Source organism: Buceros rhinoceros, unplaced genomic scaffold, assembly GCF_000710305.1.
Source record: "Buceros rhinoceros silvestris isolate BGI_N320 unplaced genomic scaffold, ASM71030v1 scaffold808, whole genome shotgun sequence".
Taxonomy (NCBI): Eukaryota; Metazoa; Chordata; class Aves; order Bucerotiformes; family Bucerotidae; genus Buceros; species Buceros rhinoceros.
The window spans coordinates 75,269-91,312 of record NW_010424858.1 but is presented as its reverse complement, the minus strand read 5'-3'; the positions used below and the strand labels follow the sequence as shown (position 1 = coordinate 91,312).

General features: G+C 38.5%; 1 protein-coding gene across 1 annotated transcript; it reads right to left on the bottom strand.

Moving 5' to 3' along the window:
• Nucleotides 1-1,279: 1,279 nt before the first annotated feature.
• LOC104497638 (diacylglycerol kinase iota-like) lies at nucleotides 1,280-15,261 on the bottom strand (the record flags this gene model as incomplete). Its single annotated transcript, XM_010140912.1, has 4 exons — nucleotides 1,280-1,569; nucleotides 1,856-1,930; nucleotides 5,289-5,384; nucleotides 15,153-15,261. Coding segments are annotated over 4 exons (298 nt in total), but the record flags the coding sequence as incomplete, so codon positions are not given.
• Nucleotides 15,262-16,044: the final 783 nt, after the last annotated feature.

Sequence of the window (16,044 nt, the reverse complement as noted above, 5' to 3'; positions counted from 1 at the left end):
AAAGAGTACAACAGGAGCTTCCACAAATGGAAAACATTCTGAGGAAGTTGAAGAGAAAAAGCATTTAACAAATAAGGGAGTCCTATAAAAACAAAACAAAAACAACAAAATCATTTGAGAGAAGAAAATTAATAGAAATAAGAGCAGGAGGATGTAGAAAAAAAGTATACTGAAGAAGAGAAAGGCATGGGAAAAGGCCAAAGGATATGTGAGATAAGGATGCACTAAATGAAATAGATTCAAGCTTAAACTGACTGTCCTTCAAAGAATAAAATGCTTAAGGACACTGCACAGCTCTGCTTTTATTATGAAGGTAGAAGGATCAAGTTACCCCAAATTTAAATACAACCCTTCTCCTTCCCATATAATACTCATTTAATGATGAGTAATATATACTCATTTAATAATGGCCTTCAAAATAATAGCTCAGGGGAAAAAAACCACGAAGAAGTAAATAAAATTCTTATTACATAAGAAGAAATGAAAGACAGGGCTATCAGCTATTCACCTGGAATTGCAATTCATTGTTTCACTAATGAGTTATGTCAGGTTGAGAAGACCACCAGCTTCTATTTGTTTTACTTACAATTTGTAAATTTGGCCCTTTGCAGAGAGGGCCAAGCTTCTAGAAGACTTATGTACCAGTTTTAAACTCCATAGGGTTTAAGAGGAATGCAGACTTTATAACAACCCTCTGCCAAGAGGTGAATTTCGTGGTCTCCAGAACAGCATAAACAAGTTCAATAGAATGGTTTTTATCTAAGTGCTCATTTGCTGCTGCTGGCAATGCCACCACCTCGCTTGGCTATGGGGAGTCAGCACCGCTGATGATGAAGGAAGTCATGAAAAATTCACTGATGACATTTTGTGCTGAAAGCTTGTGCTAATGCTAATTTCACTGTGGGTAAAAGCATCGGGGGTGGAAATGGTACCTCTCCAACTTGGTATTATGGCAGTCACTCTGATTTTGTCAACACAAGTCCAAAAACTTGGAAAGGAAAAAAACCTGTTTCCAAAGGGTTGCTGCTATAATTTGTTATGCATCAAGTTCTTTTCTGGTGAACGACATTGCAAAACATATAGGAGTGAAAATGAAGCTCTAATGAAATCAATGGGGAAATTCCTACTTATTTCTTTACACACATCCCACCAAGAAAGAAAATTGTGGGGGGAGGTTTCTTTAACAGATTACCAGTTAGGCATAATGAAGAGAAATCACTGATGGTAAGACTGAAGTCCGTGAGAAGTATTCTATAGTCACTTGGGGGTGATGAGGGCTCTTGAAGGAACTGAGAAACAGGACAGATGCTCACAGAAATAATAATACTCTAAAGGAAAGATTTGATGCTTTCCATTTTAAAAACAAGATCTTAATTTCTGAAGTTTTGAGGAGAAAACAGTATCGTCTAGTAAATGCAGTGAAAACTGTTCAGAGTAGCCTCTTATACTGCATTGTTCATAACAAATATAGCTGTCATAAGATTACTTATGCCAGGTTCAGTTGAGGAATTCTGAAACACCAATTTTCTACCTGACAGGATACTGCATTTTCTAGCTTAAATTTTCAGTCTGGAAGCACAGGGAAATTATTTTCTAAACACAAAAAATGTGAAAGTATTCTGTAGGTTTTGTTGTTGTTATCCTTTTTGTACAATTCACAAGATTTAAAGAAATCATTTTTTAAAAATAAGCTGGAATTTTAAGTCAACTTTTTTAGCAAATACATTGTTAAATACACTGTTAAAACGGTTGTGAAAACCTGATTAGGCATATGATGCTTTCCAGACTGGAACCTCAGAAAAAGAATTCAATGAGTGTTATCCACGTCAGGCCCCGGAAGGTGGCAATGTCTTACCTTCTCTAACTGCTCCATGCACGCATTGTGGACCACAATCTTGCAGGCAGCACACTTCCTCCGCAGAGCAGATTTCTGCAAGAGAAAACGGAGACCTGTGTGCATGGAGGTGCGCTATTCCCAAGGAGGAGAAAAGTTAGCTGTGAAACAGGAGATGTTTCACTCCTTATGCAACACGTAGTTTTTCCTGTCTCTGTGCTCTCAACTGTTCCATGCATTGGAAAAACTGCTCTGAAGCTGTTCTGGTTAAGAATCAGACTTTGTGGGGAAAAAAACCAGAACCACAGTACTCCACCTCGTGAACTAGACATAAAGGGCTCCCTCTGGGTAGCAGATAAGGCTGTTAACAGTGCAATCCATCACTCCAAAATGGAGCAGCCTATGAAGATGAGCACAGACAGCGAAAATAGAACAAAACCTATACATAATGAGAGAACTCCGACCAATTCAGAGGAGTATGTAATTTCATGCTTATAATATTTAATTTGATGGGCCTGACCATTCCATTGCACAAAAATACTTAGGTACTTGGGTCATTTAGCATAGAAGTGTAACCTTCTCAGAGAATGTTGTTAAATGGTTATGAAATGTTACAGCAGGGACAAAATTCCTAACCTAATTATGCTGGTTAGTTTTATTAATTTCAGTAGGGCTTGCAAAATAATTTCCATTGAGTCCCCTGGGCCAAAGCATATCAAAGGCAAGAGAATGCATCCAGGAGAGAGAGAATATATTTAATTTTTTTTCTTGCATATACTCAATTTAATAAACCAGATGGAATTAGTTTTCACAGAAGTTTAACTTATAGACTTGTGCTTGAGGGACAGAAACTTTATAAACACACGGTAATCTGAGACCAATTTGCTTCAGATTTTTACATTAATTTTATTCATGTTCATTTAAATCTCAAATAATTTCTTCAGAATTTTCAATACATTGTAAACAAACTCGAGAAGAAAGAGGGAAAACAGCTTCGGGTGTTTCAGAATAATTTTTACAATTCTACTGAGTCTCATCAACATCTAGATACACCCTAACTGTATGTGTTCACATATATGTGGAGTGTTGTTCAATTGTTTCACCTGAAGAATCATCACAGTGTCTAACAGACTAAGCTTTCATGTGTTTTGTGACTTGGTATCTTTAAGTATGTTTTTAGTCTCTGTGTTTACCAAGAACAGTGAGACGACATAAGGGAATTGATCCCCAAGATGAAAAGCTGCAAAACACAAGCAAAGGTAATGTCTTACAAGCAGCTATATTTTTAGTTTGCTTTTTAAGTTGTTCTCATGATTTTTAATACTGGTGGCATTACAAATAGTTAAAACCATTTATAGTGAGAAGCTAGTAAAAATTAAGACTATCTTTTCTATTAATTCTAACTTCTTCGATTTATCATGAAATGTCAGCTCTATATTCTAGAGATTCTAAGTTAATGTTCTGTGTAGGCTAACATTTTATGCAAAGTCTGTGCAGCTACAGCTCCATTATTTCTCACAATTTCTCTACTGAAAATATTTGACTTTAAATATTCTATATGTAAAAGAGCTAAGTCAAATGAATACCAGGACAAGCCTAGAAATATGCAGTGTCTTCCAAAGACTCAAACTGGAAAAGCATTAGCCTTTTGATAGATCAGGTTAAACTAACAACACTAATGTTAACTGGATTTTCATTTCCATCTCTAGTTCTTAAGCTAATGTGAAAGTCCCATACACTGTAACATGTTATAAACACAGATATCACTTTCCCTAAAGGGAACCAATATATTAGTACCTAAAAGTGAAAATAATCTTCATCATATCAAACAAAGATCAGACAATTAAGAACTGAGCAAATTTAAACTCTACAGCTTGCTAAATATGACTCAACATCTCCAGGTCTACTGGCTGAAAGAGCCTGTCACCATGTAAGTTGTCTCCTGACATTCTCGGATAAAAGCATTAAGTCAGTGGGGCTAATTCACCAGCTACTGCAGTCCTTCCAGCTCCTAGAGGGATGCCTCTAAAGCTAAGATGCAGACTTGCAAATCGTATGCAATGTATTTCTGGGAAATACTACATTTCCGTGCTGCTTTCACTGATATAAATCATGAGGGAGTACTTACCCAGTTTTTAGTTCTTCTGTTAAGAACATAAGAACAGTCGTACTGGGTCAGAAAAGGTCCAATCAGCCAAAAAAAATCCCTGTCTCCAGCTTTTGCCAAAACCCAGTGCCTCAGGCACAATTAAGTGAAGAGCAAACACACATTGACACGTCCCTTGAATAATACCCTAGATAAGCAGTCTGTTACTGTTGGGACTTTGCTTCAGCACTTACTGTAAATAGGCATAGACTTTCCAGGCTTGGCCTTAACATTATATGCCATAGAGCAAAGATTTGTCTTGAGAAGTTATGGAGGATGCATATTAAATAGGAGTTGTGGAAAGCACTAATATTTTGGATCAAAGTGCCCTCAAAACTGGGAGTGATTAGTGAATCAAAATGCTTTGACTTGGACCAAATTATCTGAGGGGTTTTTTTATAAATAAAAACAAAAAGATGGTTTTATGAAGAATCACCAACAGTACCCAAACACACCCCAGAGAAGAAGGACTCCCCTTGCACCTTAGAGTCCAAGGGCCAGCATCTCCCTTAAGCATTGATTCAAAGCAAGGGCTTCAGTGCAGGATTCACTCTATCATCAAGTGTCCTAAAAACCAAGATAAGATGCTTTTTGTTTTCTTTTGCTGAAGCATTTTAGCTGAAATACTAGTACAAGAATTGTTGAAGCAGACTGGAAGTATAACAATGACTCCCAAGTCAAAGAAGAGACACACACAGATTAGAGATCATTCCAATTAAACTTTTTCATACACAGCAGAAAAGTTTCAATAGGAGAAAGCAAAGCTTGAATGTTCTCAAACAGGAGAAGGCAAACACTCAAATATGAGTGCACTCATTGCTGGTGAGTGCATTCGGAGTTTCGAAAATTCAGTTCAAATCCTTGCAGTGATTAAAATCACAAAAATTACTTCACACCCTGCACTCAGAAAACCCAGCAAGTGATATATCTGTGTATATAAATAAAATAGGCTTCTTTCTTCAAACATTTCTGAAATATCTCAGTATTCCCTTCATCATCATCATGGCTTGGCTTCGCAGACGAAGATTTGGGAAGGGCTTTACCCACGTTTACTTCACTTACCATATTAATAAAACTACTCATTACAACTGTTCTCACAGTGTAAATAACCTCACTCAAAATTGTTTGGGGCTTTTTCCCCAAGCAATAAAGTCCTTAACCAGCACCTTTTTGCCCCTTTTGCATCCTTCTGGAACACAAGCATCAATAACAGCAGCAAACAATTAAAGCCCCCAAGTGTCTGAGCACTGTATGTGAAGTCAGCCTTGTCACCTCAGAAGGAAAGAAAAAAATCTGAAAATCACTCACTGAGAATTTGACTTGGCAGCTTTCCTCTCCCAGGTAGCAAAGGTCCCCGGAAACATTTGTCTCCAGCCACAGATGCTCTCCATTCACAGCATTTTCCTGAGAAAAGATAGTTATTAATTTGATTTGTGAAATTCAGTCATGCGAGCATAGAGAAAAAAAGAGATACGATTTTCACCACAAGTTTAGAAAAAGGAAAAACCCACAATAAACCAACAACCGCACAATCACATCGTTTTGTTTCTCTACATGCAAAGCCATAACAGTATTACCCTGACCACCCCTGCTTAAAGGATGCTGATGATACAATGATTGATGTGTTCACCAATCAGAATCCAAAGCATCTTTTGTGTATAGTTCAGTGAAACTTGGCCTATGTTCTCCCCACACGCTGCATGGTTTAACTGGGACTCTAGATTTCATAAGCACGGGATATACACAGAATTTTAAAGAACCAGAAAATCAAGAGACATTATACAAAAACACAACTATTGAACTTTCCACTGGAGAAGGCAAAAAAATTGAGAACTGGGCCCAGAAGTGCAAAATAACATCGTGACTGTAGCTTTAGTATGACAGAATAGTTTAGATAGGGAAAAATGCCTCTTTTTTTTTTTCTCTAATGTCTTGATCAACATTGTATGTTTATGAAAACATCAACAAAACATTAAGTGGCCAGGAACGACCAGGCTTTAGTTTCATGCTTGAAAGAATGATGCATTTATCTGAGAACACAGAGAAAAGAGAAAAAAATCTACCTAGAATTAGCAGCGATTAACAAGGTAACATCTGATTTTACTTTGACAGTCTCATTTGACCAAAGCTGTGCCTTAATTTTATAAAAATTCTTGTTCTAAGAAAATTTGGTTGTAGAAAGACTTACAGTTTTCACTTGACTGTAATCCTGGCTCAACTAAGAAGCCTAAGAAGTCTCACTACTTAAGAAAAGTGAATAAATAGGATTTCTGTTCAGCTAGAATTAGAGCATGATGGAAAATGCTTTGACAGTCTCTGACATTTGGTTCCCACACTGCAGAAGTCACAAATGATGACGCTTACCAAACAGATGGCGTCCGACAGCAGGATGCTCTGAAATAGCCATCTTGGTTAAAATAATTTATTGAAAATACCACTGACAGTTTCAAAGTGATGAAATGAGAAAAATTCTCTTGCCATGCAGATTTCTTAGGTAACGCAGAGAAGCAAAATTGTCAAAATCCTTTGCCTTCTGCGGTACGAGCTCATCCGCAATAGCCAAGACCTATGCAAGTGTGCATGTGGTGCCTAGCACAACTATGGAGCTCACTTCAAATAAAGCAAGAGGACAAAACCAACATTGTTTGGGGTGTTTTTTCCCTAGTGAGAGGTCTGCCTGTCCACAGGTGTTCTCCCTGATAGGAACGTTCCCACTGATGTCAGACTCAATATTATCCCTCAGAACAAGAGGCTGAATGAGAGTGAGACTGGGATTACAGTCTACTGTCACTGCACCCTGATTAGTCTTCATTTAGTGGCACATTCTTCTACACCTCTGTTTCTTCTCACCCTTCAGTCTGTCTGTCCTCCTGAACTGTAGAATCCCTGGGACAGAGATTGTCCTGAACTGTACAGTTCAGTGCACAATAGTTTAGATGCGGCTATTCAGCACTTTTATAATGCAAAGTAGATTTTAAGAACTTGAACTAGCTTCAGAAATTCTTCAAGACTTACTCAGATGGTAAATTCTTTCTCTTCAAATTTATCCTTATATTAAAGCAGTGTTCTCTGGCAAGAACTAGATCAGTTTTACAGCCTCTCATGGAAGCCTAGTCACATCATACTAATAAAATTCCTATGCCCCCAGTATTGCCCAGCATATTAACTTCCTGTCTCGTTTATGAGGAGCCAGGCAAGAGGACCAAAGCAAGAGGATATGAGCTCATCAAATACTCTTTTACCTGAACACATAGTCTGCTGATGAAACGTTATAACCCAGAGCTAAACTTTATAGATTATAAAAGATATTTAGGAATGATCAACTATGAAAGATAAATAAGAAAGCACACAGCTCTTGGGACATACTTTTTAAAGAGGAATCAAAATTACATTAAAACCAGATTAAACACCCCTTCATTCAGACCATGTCCATGTAACTTGCCACCTAGGATTTCTAAAGATAAAGTGGCCTATTTCCATAACCTAGTTTAGACTGATTGAGTTTTCTCTCTGTTGTTCCAGACTGTATCATAGATTCATACGTCTGACTTTACATCGCAGCATAAATAAAATCAGTAAGTAGTCTACAAGGATGACCTTTGTAGCTCATGCTGTGATAGAGTTCTGACAACACGAGATAATAAAAATGTAAATAACCTGATCTGGTATAACTGGCACACCTACTGCCACGAACAATTTCACAGCACTGCGAGGGAAAACTCACAATTTCAATTCCAGCAAACTGACATTTGGGAAAAAATCCTCTTTCATCTTGAATCAGAGCAAAGAGCTGAGATTTACCAAAATGAAATGCCCTACCCCAAAAAGCTTTGCCTGTTGATTACTATGTCTCAGTAAGATCAAAGGGAATTATTTGAACTTCACTGTTTTAAATTTTACAGGGGCGCTGTCATTTATGAGATATTCTGATAGCACTTATGAAAATCAAGACATAGTTAAAGGAAAACGCTTTGACCTTTTTGAAGCCAAATTTTTCATTCCATTCTAATAGGAAATTTGACAAAAATCAGTACATTTCTATGAAGAATTCTGACTTCAGCAAATCAGTATTTTCTACTCTAAAATTTACAGGCAGTATTTCACAATGTGCTGGACAAAATGGTATTCCAACTACTAGACATAAGCTGACAGAGGTCGCTGGGATCACTTCTGTTCTGAGCTCCTGTTTATCACAAAACTAAAGCACAGTAAAGGCTACACCATCACTTCCACATGTTGACATAGATATTTTTCGCCAAGAGTTTTGGGTTCAGCAACCTTTTCATAAATAATTCACCAGTGCAGTTTATTTTGCTCTTGATGTCTTTATGTTTGCCTTAGGAGTAAATGACTGCTAAAGAGGCAGTCCTCTTTCTGTCCCTGACCCCTGAGACCCCAGTCTCATACTTTTGCCATTTTCCTCACGCCAGATCTAGTGGCTGTGAAGCTACACATTAATCAGTTCAGCTGATGGGAAAAAAGTAGATAACTTCTATCTACCAAATCAGCTAGACAAAATGACTCACCCTGTGACCACATAACTGCTGGATCTGACAGAAGGAGCAGAGGGTTAAAGGTGCGATGCTTTTGGTAGCACCTCAGTGTTAGAGCAGTTTAGCTGATCTGTCAAATCATGCTTTTAAGCAGACGTGCTTTGGCTTGCTATGTAGAAAAGGGACACCATCCAGTGTCACAGATAAAACAGCAGTGACTGCGGCCTAATATTCTGCAGTTAAGAAGAGAACTGGGAACTCTATTTCCTTGCCTGGCTTCCCCGCCCTTGTGAGTGTGTGAGCTCAGTGTCCTGTGAAGAGAAAGAGCCCCTGCTCGCTGAAGCGGAGGCAGCAGTGCTTTCCTGGCAGATGCAGCCTGCCTCACAGGGGACACACGAACTCAATATGCTCTCCCAGATGGAGACCTCCCATTCAATTGTTCCTGATCCATTACCACCTTAACAGCAAACAAAAATAAATTTGTTATAGCAAACATTCCTTGCATATGAAATAAAAAGCACACACAATCCTCCCCGAAGTGAAAGGGAAATAGGAATTCAAGGACTAGGAGTTGGGGAACGATGTAATTACGTGTGCATCATCATAACCTGCTGTGTACAAGTCACGAATTCAGCTAAGTTTATTCTTCTAAGTGCACCAGCATGGTTAAACAACAGAGCAAGCGTTGCCATTTTGCTGAAGCCTTTAAGTATCTTCGTACTTCACTGTTCTTCAGGCTGCAGTTGGCACCATTTCAAAAGCAATGCAGATAAACCTAAATAATTTAATTTGCCAGTCAAGCAGCTATAGACTCTCAGCTAAAGAAATATGCTAGTCAGCCCAACTTTCTAGTTAAAGGAGTTGTAACTCCAGTTGTAATGGGATGAATGGAGCTCTGATGAACTGACGTTCTGGGGGGAAAAAAATAATTCTAAAATAAGCCATTAAGAATTTTTTTCCTTTTGTTAACACTCTAATAAGAGACATGAATCTTCTTAGAAATATACATTTGGGTGCTAAACTCATGATTAGTTTAAAATTAGTGTTCATCAATCTAAATTTAATTAAACATATTTGTATGCATAAACTATTAGCTTTAGCCCTTTTCTTTATGAGGTCTTACTGAGCAGAAGCAAGTTTGTTTGGATGTCTTTTTCCCAAATGTGTTTTCTCATATTTGGCTTGCGTTTTACCCTTAACTCTGAAATACCAGAGTTTGTAATGCTCATGTTGCAAAAAATAGTGATGTCCCAGATGTTTTTCTGTTTATATATATTCTCAATTTTAACTCCACTTCAGCACATTTTAATTTGGGAATATTTTTTCCGTGGAAGTCACCCTTTCTTTAATTATTACAAATGTAACATGGACAGAAACGAAAATAAAACATCATGGAGGTATGATACTACCTCATTACTTAAAAAAACTTGAAGATATGTAGGGTCCAACTTTCAGAACTATTTTGGGGTGTTCAACTTTAAGGACTAGGTTCTCCACATTTCTAGATCTTTCTGTCATTCTCCTTTCCCCCACTGTGCTTTCCAACACCTCTGCATTAGTTACCCACTCCTGTGTTCTCTGCTGAGCTTTTAAGATTCCTGTTACCATCATCTGAAAGATCATCAGTATGTAGAAGCAGAATAACAATGTTTGTCTTCATGGAGGAGCAGTGCCCAGATGCTATCATCAGCTGAGGTGATGATTCCCTATGTTCTCACAAACCATTATTTTGGCTGACAAAGGCTTAACTTCAAGTTCTTTTGCCAGCAATGAAAAAATATCTATTTTCAAGAAAGGTACCTTCTGTTATATCACTGCATCCTCTATACCATAGAAAAAAAGGAATAGAAACGGCCACCGTTGTAAAATATGACAGATCTCTTTTTTCTCTTCAGATGTCTCTGGAAAGAACATTAGTTCTCAAACCTCGATGAAAAAGAAACAGCAAAATAGGACTACTGATCCTGAACACACTAATTCAAGCATCTCCTGCATGCAAAATTTCAGCACTTTTTAAGTATGTGTGGAGCTTGCACTCATCACTAAGGGGAACTAAAGTTCCCAGTGCCTCTACATGTTTTTATGTGACTAATGGGATACCCACGTCCCAGGGTTCCCATTTCTCATGTGAGCATCTAATGATGTACATTTCAACTGAATACTCAGTTCCCAATTAAAAAACTTAGTCTTGCAGGCACTCTAACAGAAGGGAGGTAATTTTTGGTGTAAAAATTAGTATAGCCTTTAGGAATCAATGACACAGAAGCCAAACCATTCACATGGAAAAGAAATGCATTTACATAGATCAATGAGGGAACTATTTCATCATATGTATTAGTGTATTAACACGTCCGTTAATTATCTACAGCGTAGTGTATCGCTATGCACTTACAGACGTTAACTATCCAAGAAAGTAAGGGGACAGCGCAACTGTCTAATGGCAGAAAAACCACAGAACACACCGCAGACTCATTGCAAACTCACATTCACTGTTTATAAACACCTCACTGGTCACCTCCCTGTCTATTTAGTCCATAATTCCTTAGTTTGTCTACAAGGGAGATATGGGAGTTAGTGTCTAAAGCCTTGCAAAAGTCAGCATAACATCTACTGCTCTCCCCTCACCTAGCAAGCCAGTCGTTTGATTATAGAAAGATCGGTCAGGCAAGATGTCCTTTCCATAAATCCGTGCTGACTCCTCTCAGTCACTTTCTTATTCTTAATATTTTTGGAAATGGCCTCCAGAAGGCTTCATCATCTTCCCAGGAATCAAAGTGAGCCAGCTGCCTCAACACTTTTGCAGGCATCTGATCAGGTCCCATGGACTTCTGTACATTCAGTCTGAGCACTCCCTAACCTGATCATCCTCTACAAAGGAAAGTCTTCCTTGCTTCAGCCACTGGTGTCAGGCATCTGGGATTCCTGAAGGCAAGACTTACCAGTAAAAATGGAGGTAAAAAAAAAAAAAAAAAAAAGGCAAAAGTTGCTTTTTCTATCCTTCCGATCACTTTGCAGCAGAGATATAGGAAGAGAAATGGTTGTAGAAGAGTGCACCAGGGGGAAAAAAAAAAAAAAAAAAAAAAAAGCTTCGAGCACATGGTTTTTTCCATATCCTTTGTCACCACATCCCGTGCTCCATTCAGTGGCGGCCCAACATTTTTCCTAGTGTTCCTACTGCTGATGAAATGTCTACAGCAACCATTCCTGTGGTCCTTCATGTTCCTGTTTGTTAGGTTCAACTCCAGATGAGGTCTCTCTTTCCTTACCCCATCTGTGTGCAATTGGGTAGTGCCTTTTACAATGCTCCCAGCTGTTCTGACCCTGCTTTCACATCCTGACAAATGCCAGTTTTCAACTTCTACTCTCAATGCATAGTCTTCTATTCTTGTTAAGATTTATTTTTTTCTTTATTACATATAATTTATAAGGTAATACATATAATTTATAATTTAATAATATTTCACCTCTGAAAAACACTCAACTTGCACCTAGAGAACTGTGACTCCATTCACTGAATGGAAAGCACAGATCAATTTCAAGCTTTTTTCATTGAACTCCAAGAATGGAAGAATTGAAGCTGCATGTCTTCAAATGCCTCTTATGGGCCATAAATGCCTGCTAGGGGTAAGCAAGAAATGAGCATCTACAATCAAATGCATTATGGACAATCTAAATGAGACATTTTTGCCTAGTGGGAAGCTCAACACACTAAAATCCCAGTGGCTGTCAAGATTTTTGAAGGCACCAAAGAAACCAAGATCTAGAAGGCAGTACCTAAAAAGAAATTACAGGATGACTTTGCATAAAAGCTTATGGTTATTTTCCTTGGGAGCGAATGCAAGTATAAAAATATACAGAGACCTAAGATCCCCACTGGTACACAGGCACTGTATGAGGTGGCTCAGTCTGTACTTACTTGAGAATGTGGACTAGAATTACTTTCTTTATCATTTAACACATGAGACTGATTCCTAAAATGGGTAAGGGTGGAGAAGGGGCTATGTATAAACATATCACAGTGACAAACATTTAATGTGGTCCCTTTTTGGTAAGGCATGCTCTGCACTCCCCTTTAGCTATAACATCACCTACTCCAGAGAATATATTCTGCACGGCCCTGCTGTGAAAACATACCATTAAATTCAACAACAAAGCTACAAGTTAACTTGAGTTAGGTGATGAAACTGGACATTTGTAAGTATGTTAGAGAAAAGAAACCTCAGGGATGATAGATAGTAGCAACAACAATAACAAAACGATATAGTTTCTTATGTAAAAGGTTTTAAGAGACATCAGAATCATCTCCTGCATTTTACAGCTAGAGATGCTGGTGTACCCAGAGGCAAAACAATTCATGTGAGTTTATTCATGAGGTAAATGGCAGAGCAGGGAATGGACACCCTACTCTTTGAAACAGTGTCCTGTTCACTAGATCATCTGATAATGCAAATCACCTGCAAAGGGTTATCTAAAATGGAGAGTATAGCCAGGTAATTCTTTCCAGTTATTACTATGAAGACAACAAGGAGGAAACTTTTTCTACTGCAAAGTCAAGTGACAACTTACGTTCATATCACTTAGACTTTGGAAAGATCGTGGGTCCTTAGAGAATCATCCTTAGAAATACTGAAGAGCAGGATGATATCGATGGGGACACAACATGCACTGATTAATGCTGCCTTCCAGTGATTAAGACTTCCTGTCTGTCTCCTACACATCTTAATCCAAATATTTTTTCACTCTACCAAATAAAACTCTGAATTTCACTTTTGCTTTACTGACATTCACTACCCATTAGAAACTTTGGCCCATTTCAGCTTCTTCACACCTTCAAACCACCTCCTTGTTATCTCTTGCACTACACCTCAGATTTGAGAAATGCCTTTCTCCCCAACGTTCATCAGTTACTACAGCTGGCCAGTTCAGGCTCCTCCCAGCCACAGATGTCTTCCACTCACTATCTTGTTCCTTTCCCCACATGCCAGAGGGTTGTCTCCCTTCTCTAATCCAAGTGTGAAGAGTAAAGCAACAACACTGATCTGAGAGACTGGAACAACTGAGAAATTGAACTGATCAAAAATCTAAACCATTAGTCGGGAAGTAAAGTGCAAAAATGCCCCCTCCACACACATACACACTTAAAACTCATATTTAATCAATATTCAGAAACTTATAACAAGTTCTGCAGTGTGTTGGGATCACAAGAGGAACGACCTGGTAAAATGGGTAAACAATCAACTTCGAAGAAGGGTAAGTTGTGGTTGTTGGTCTTGGGATTTAGGTTTTTTGGTTTGGATTTTGTTGCTGTTGTTCTCCAAGTACAATTTTGAAAGGTGTTTAGCCTATGCCTTGCCCTTCACGTATGTGACTGATCCTTCAGATTTCCACTAAACAGCATTGATGACTCAAAGGAAGCATGTGTTTTAATGCCATGCTGAATGAGGACCTAGGTTTCCTGGGGCCAAAGATCAAGGTATTCTCCAAAGCCCTTCCAAGAGGATTCAGTGTAAGCTTTCAAACTCATTTTAACACCCTGTGTTAAAGTACAATACTGTAGGACATCATAGTGACTCTAATCCAGCTTCCTGCAACACAACCTGTAAAATTTCACCCCCTTATACTTTACATGCAATGGCTGGGGTTGAAGCAGAGCATGCCAACTAGAAACCTTTCAGTCTTGGTACGGATAACAGAGATAAACATAAGCCATATTCATCAAAACGTTAGTTATCTTCACCAAAAAGCCACTTGAGTGGCTGGTGCCTTGATGCAGCAATGAGTTCTTTACCAATAGCCTAGTGTTAAGATCAACTGCATATTTTGCTTTAAACAGAGTATTTGTGTGACCTGCTGGCTTAAGGTTCGCCTCCTTAGTATGTACCATGGCATAACCACTGGGAAGGTGCATGGGAATGGTTCAAAGCTTCGTCAGGGAGGTTCAGACCTGACATTAGGAAACGCTTCTATACGAAGAGGGTGGTCAAACACTGGAACAAGTTTCCTAGGGAGGCGGTCAATGGCCCACACCTGTCAATGTTTTAAAGGCATTTGGACAATGGCCTTAATACCACAGTTCAACTTTTGGTCAGCTCTGAAGCAGTCAGGCAGTTGGACTAGATGATAGCTGTTCCTTCCAACTGAAATACTCTTTTCTGGACAGTTCCAAACTGACACATTCTGAACTCGCCCAGAAACATAAGAGAAGCAAGATGCAAGAAATGGAAATATGTTTTCCATGTCTGCAAGCCAGTCTGAGCCCAGAGAAATCTAGCCATAGCTAGAAAACATCATGACCAAAGATTTCTACTGTCTACTCTAAAGACCCAGCCGACTCAACATTTGTCTTCAGCCTTAAATTTTGGCCCATCAAGCAGAGGTACAAAACCTTGCTGTGCTAAAATCATATCACATTTGGATGGCAAACATTGTCAAGAAGGCAGTGAGCACATGTTGCCAGAGAGTTCTCAAGCCGAAAAATCTCAACAGCTCTGCTCTGTGCTGCTCAAGTCTCCATAAGTTTTCACATCTCTACCTTGTGCTTCATTTCATAATAGAAACATGTTCCTAACGACCAGCACTAATTCTGATAGCAACACCGTATCTTGTGCTGATTTAAGAATGGAGAGAGCACTAACAAGTGCTGCTGTTCAAATCAACTGCTAAAAACCAAAACACCTACAGTCCACTCTAAGGCCGCCCTTGCTTCCTTCACAGGTCCATTGGAGACTGCAATGTTGAGCGAATGCACAGGAGCCAAGTGCTGAAGGCCTGACCTGGAGATTGCTTTCCTGCAAATTGAAAAGAAAAAACCAAATAAATGGAATGAATATCAAACATAATTACTCAATATAATTATCCACCCCACCCTTCTCCAGAAATCAGAAGAGGCAGTACAGCATCTAATTCCAGCTTGGGTGAAATGGCGCTTGAATGCCATCTCCTGCTAAAGCAGTTTAGGAAAAGAATAAAGTAATCTGATCACTGAAAATTACTATTTAATGAAGATCAGTTACTCATCTGGCACTAAGATGAAATATCAAATCCAGTGGACTACATATGAATGTGTTTGCCAGTTTCAGTGGAGTCCTCATTCGTTACACCTATTTCTTAACATACCAGCTGAACCTGCTGAATCAATTTGTGCATCTTTCCAAACAGCCTTCATTAGAGGAATGAAATACAAATATTTAAAAAAAAAAAAAAAAAACACAACGTCTGTTGCTTACCTATTTCTTAACATACCAGCTGAACCTGCTGAATCAATTTGTGCATCTTTCCAAACAGCCTTCATTAGAGGAATGAAAAAAAAATATTTAAAAAAAAAAAAAAAAAAACACAACGTCTGTTGCTTTTACTTAATTTATAGGCTGGGGAAAGTATCCATTCAGCATCCAACCACAGAAAACAAGACATGGGAACACCACTTAGTCAGGAAGGGGAGTCCTATACTACTACCTTTTTTATCATATTGTCATCCCTCAAGTTATTACAGCTTTTTTCCACTTTTATTTCAATAGTTCAGGTTTGGGGTTGTTTTTTTTTTTTTTGTTTGGTTGGTTTTTTGTTTGGTG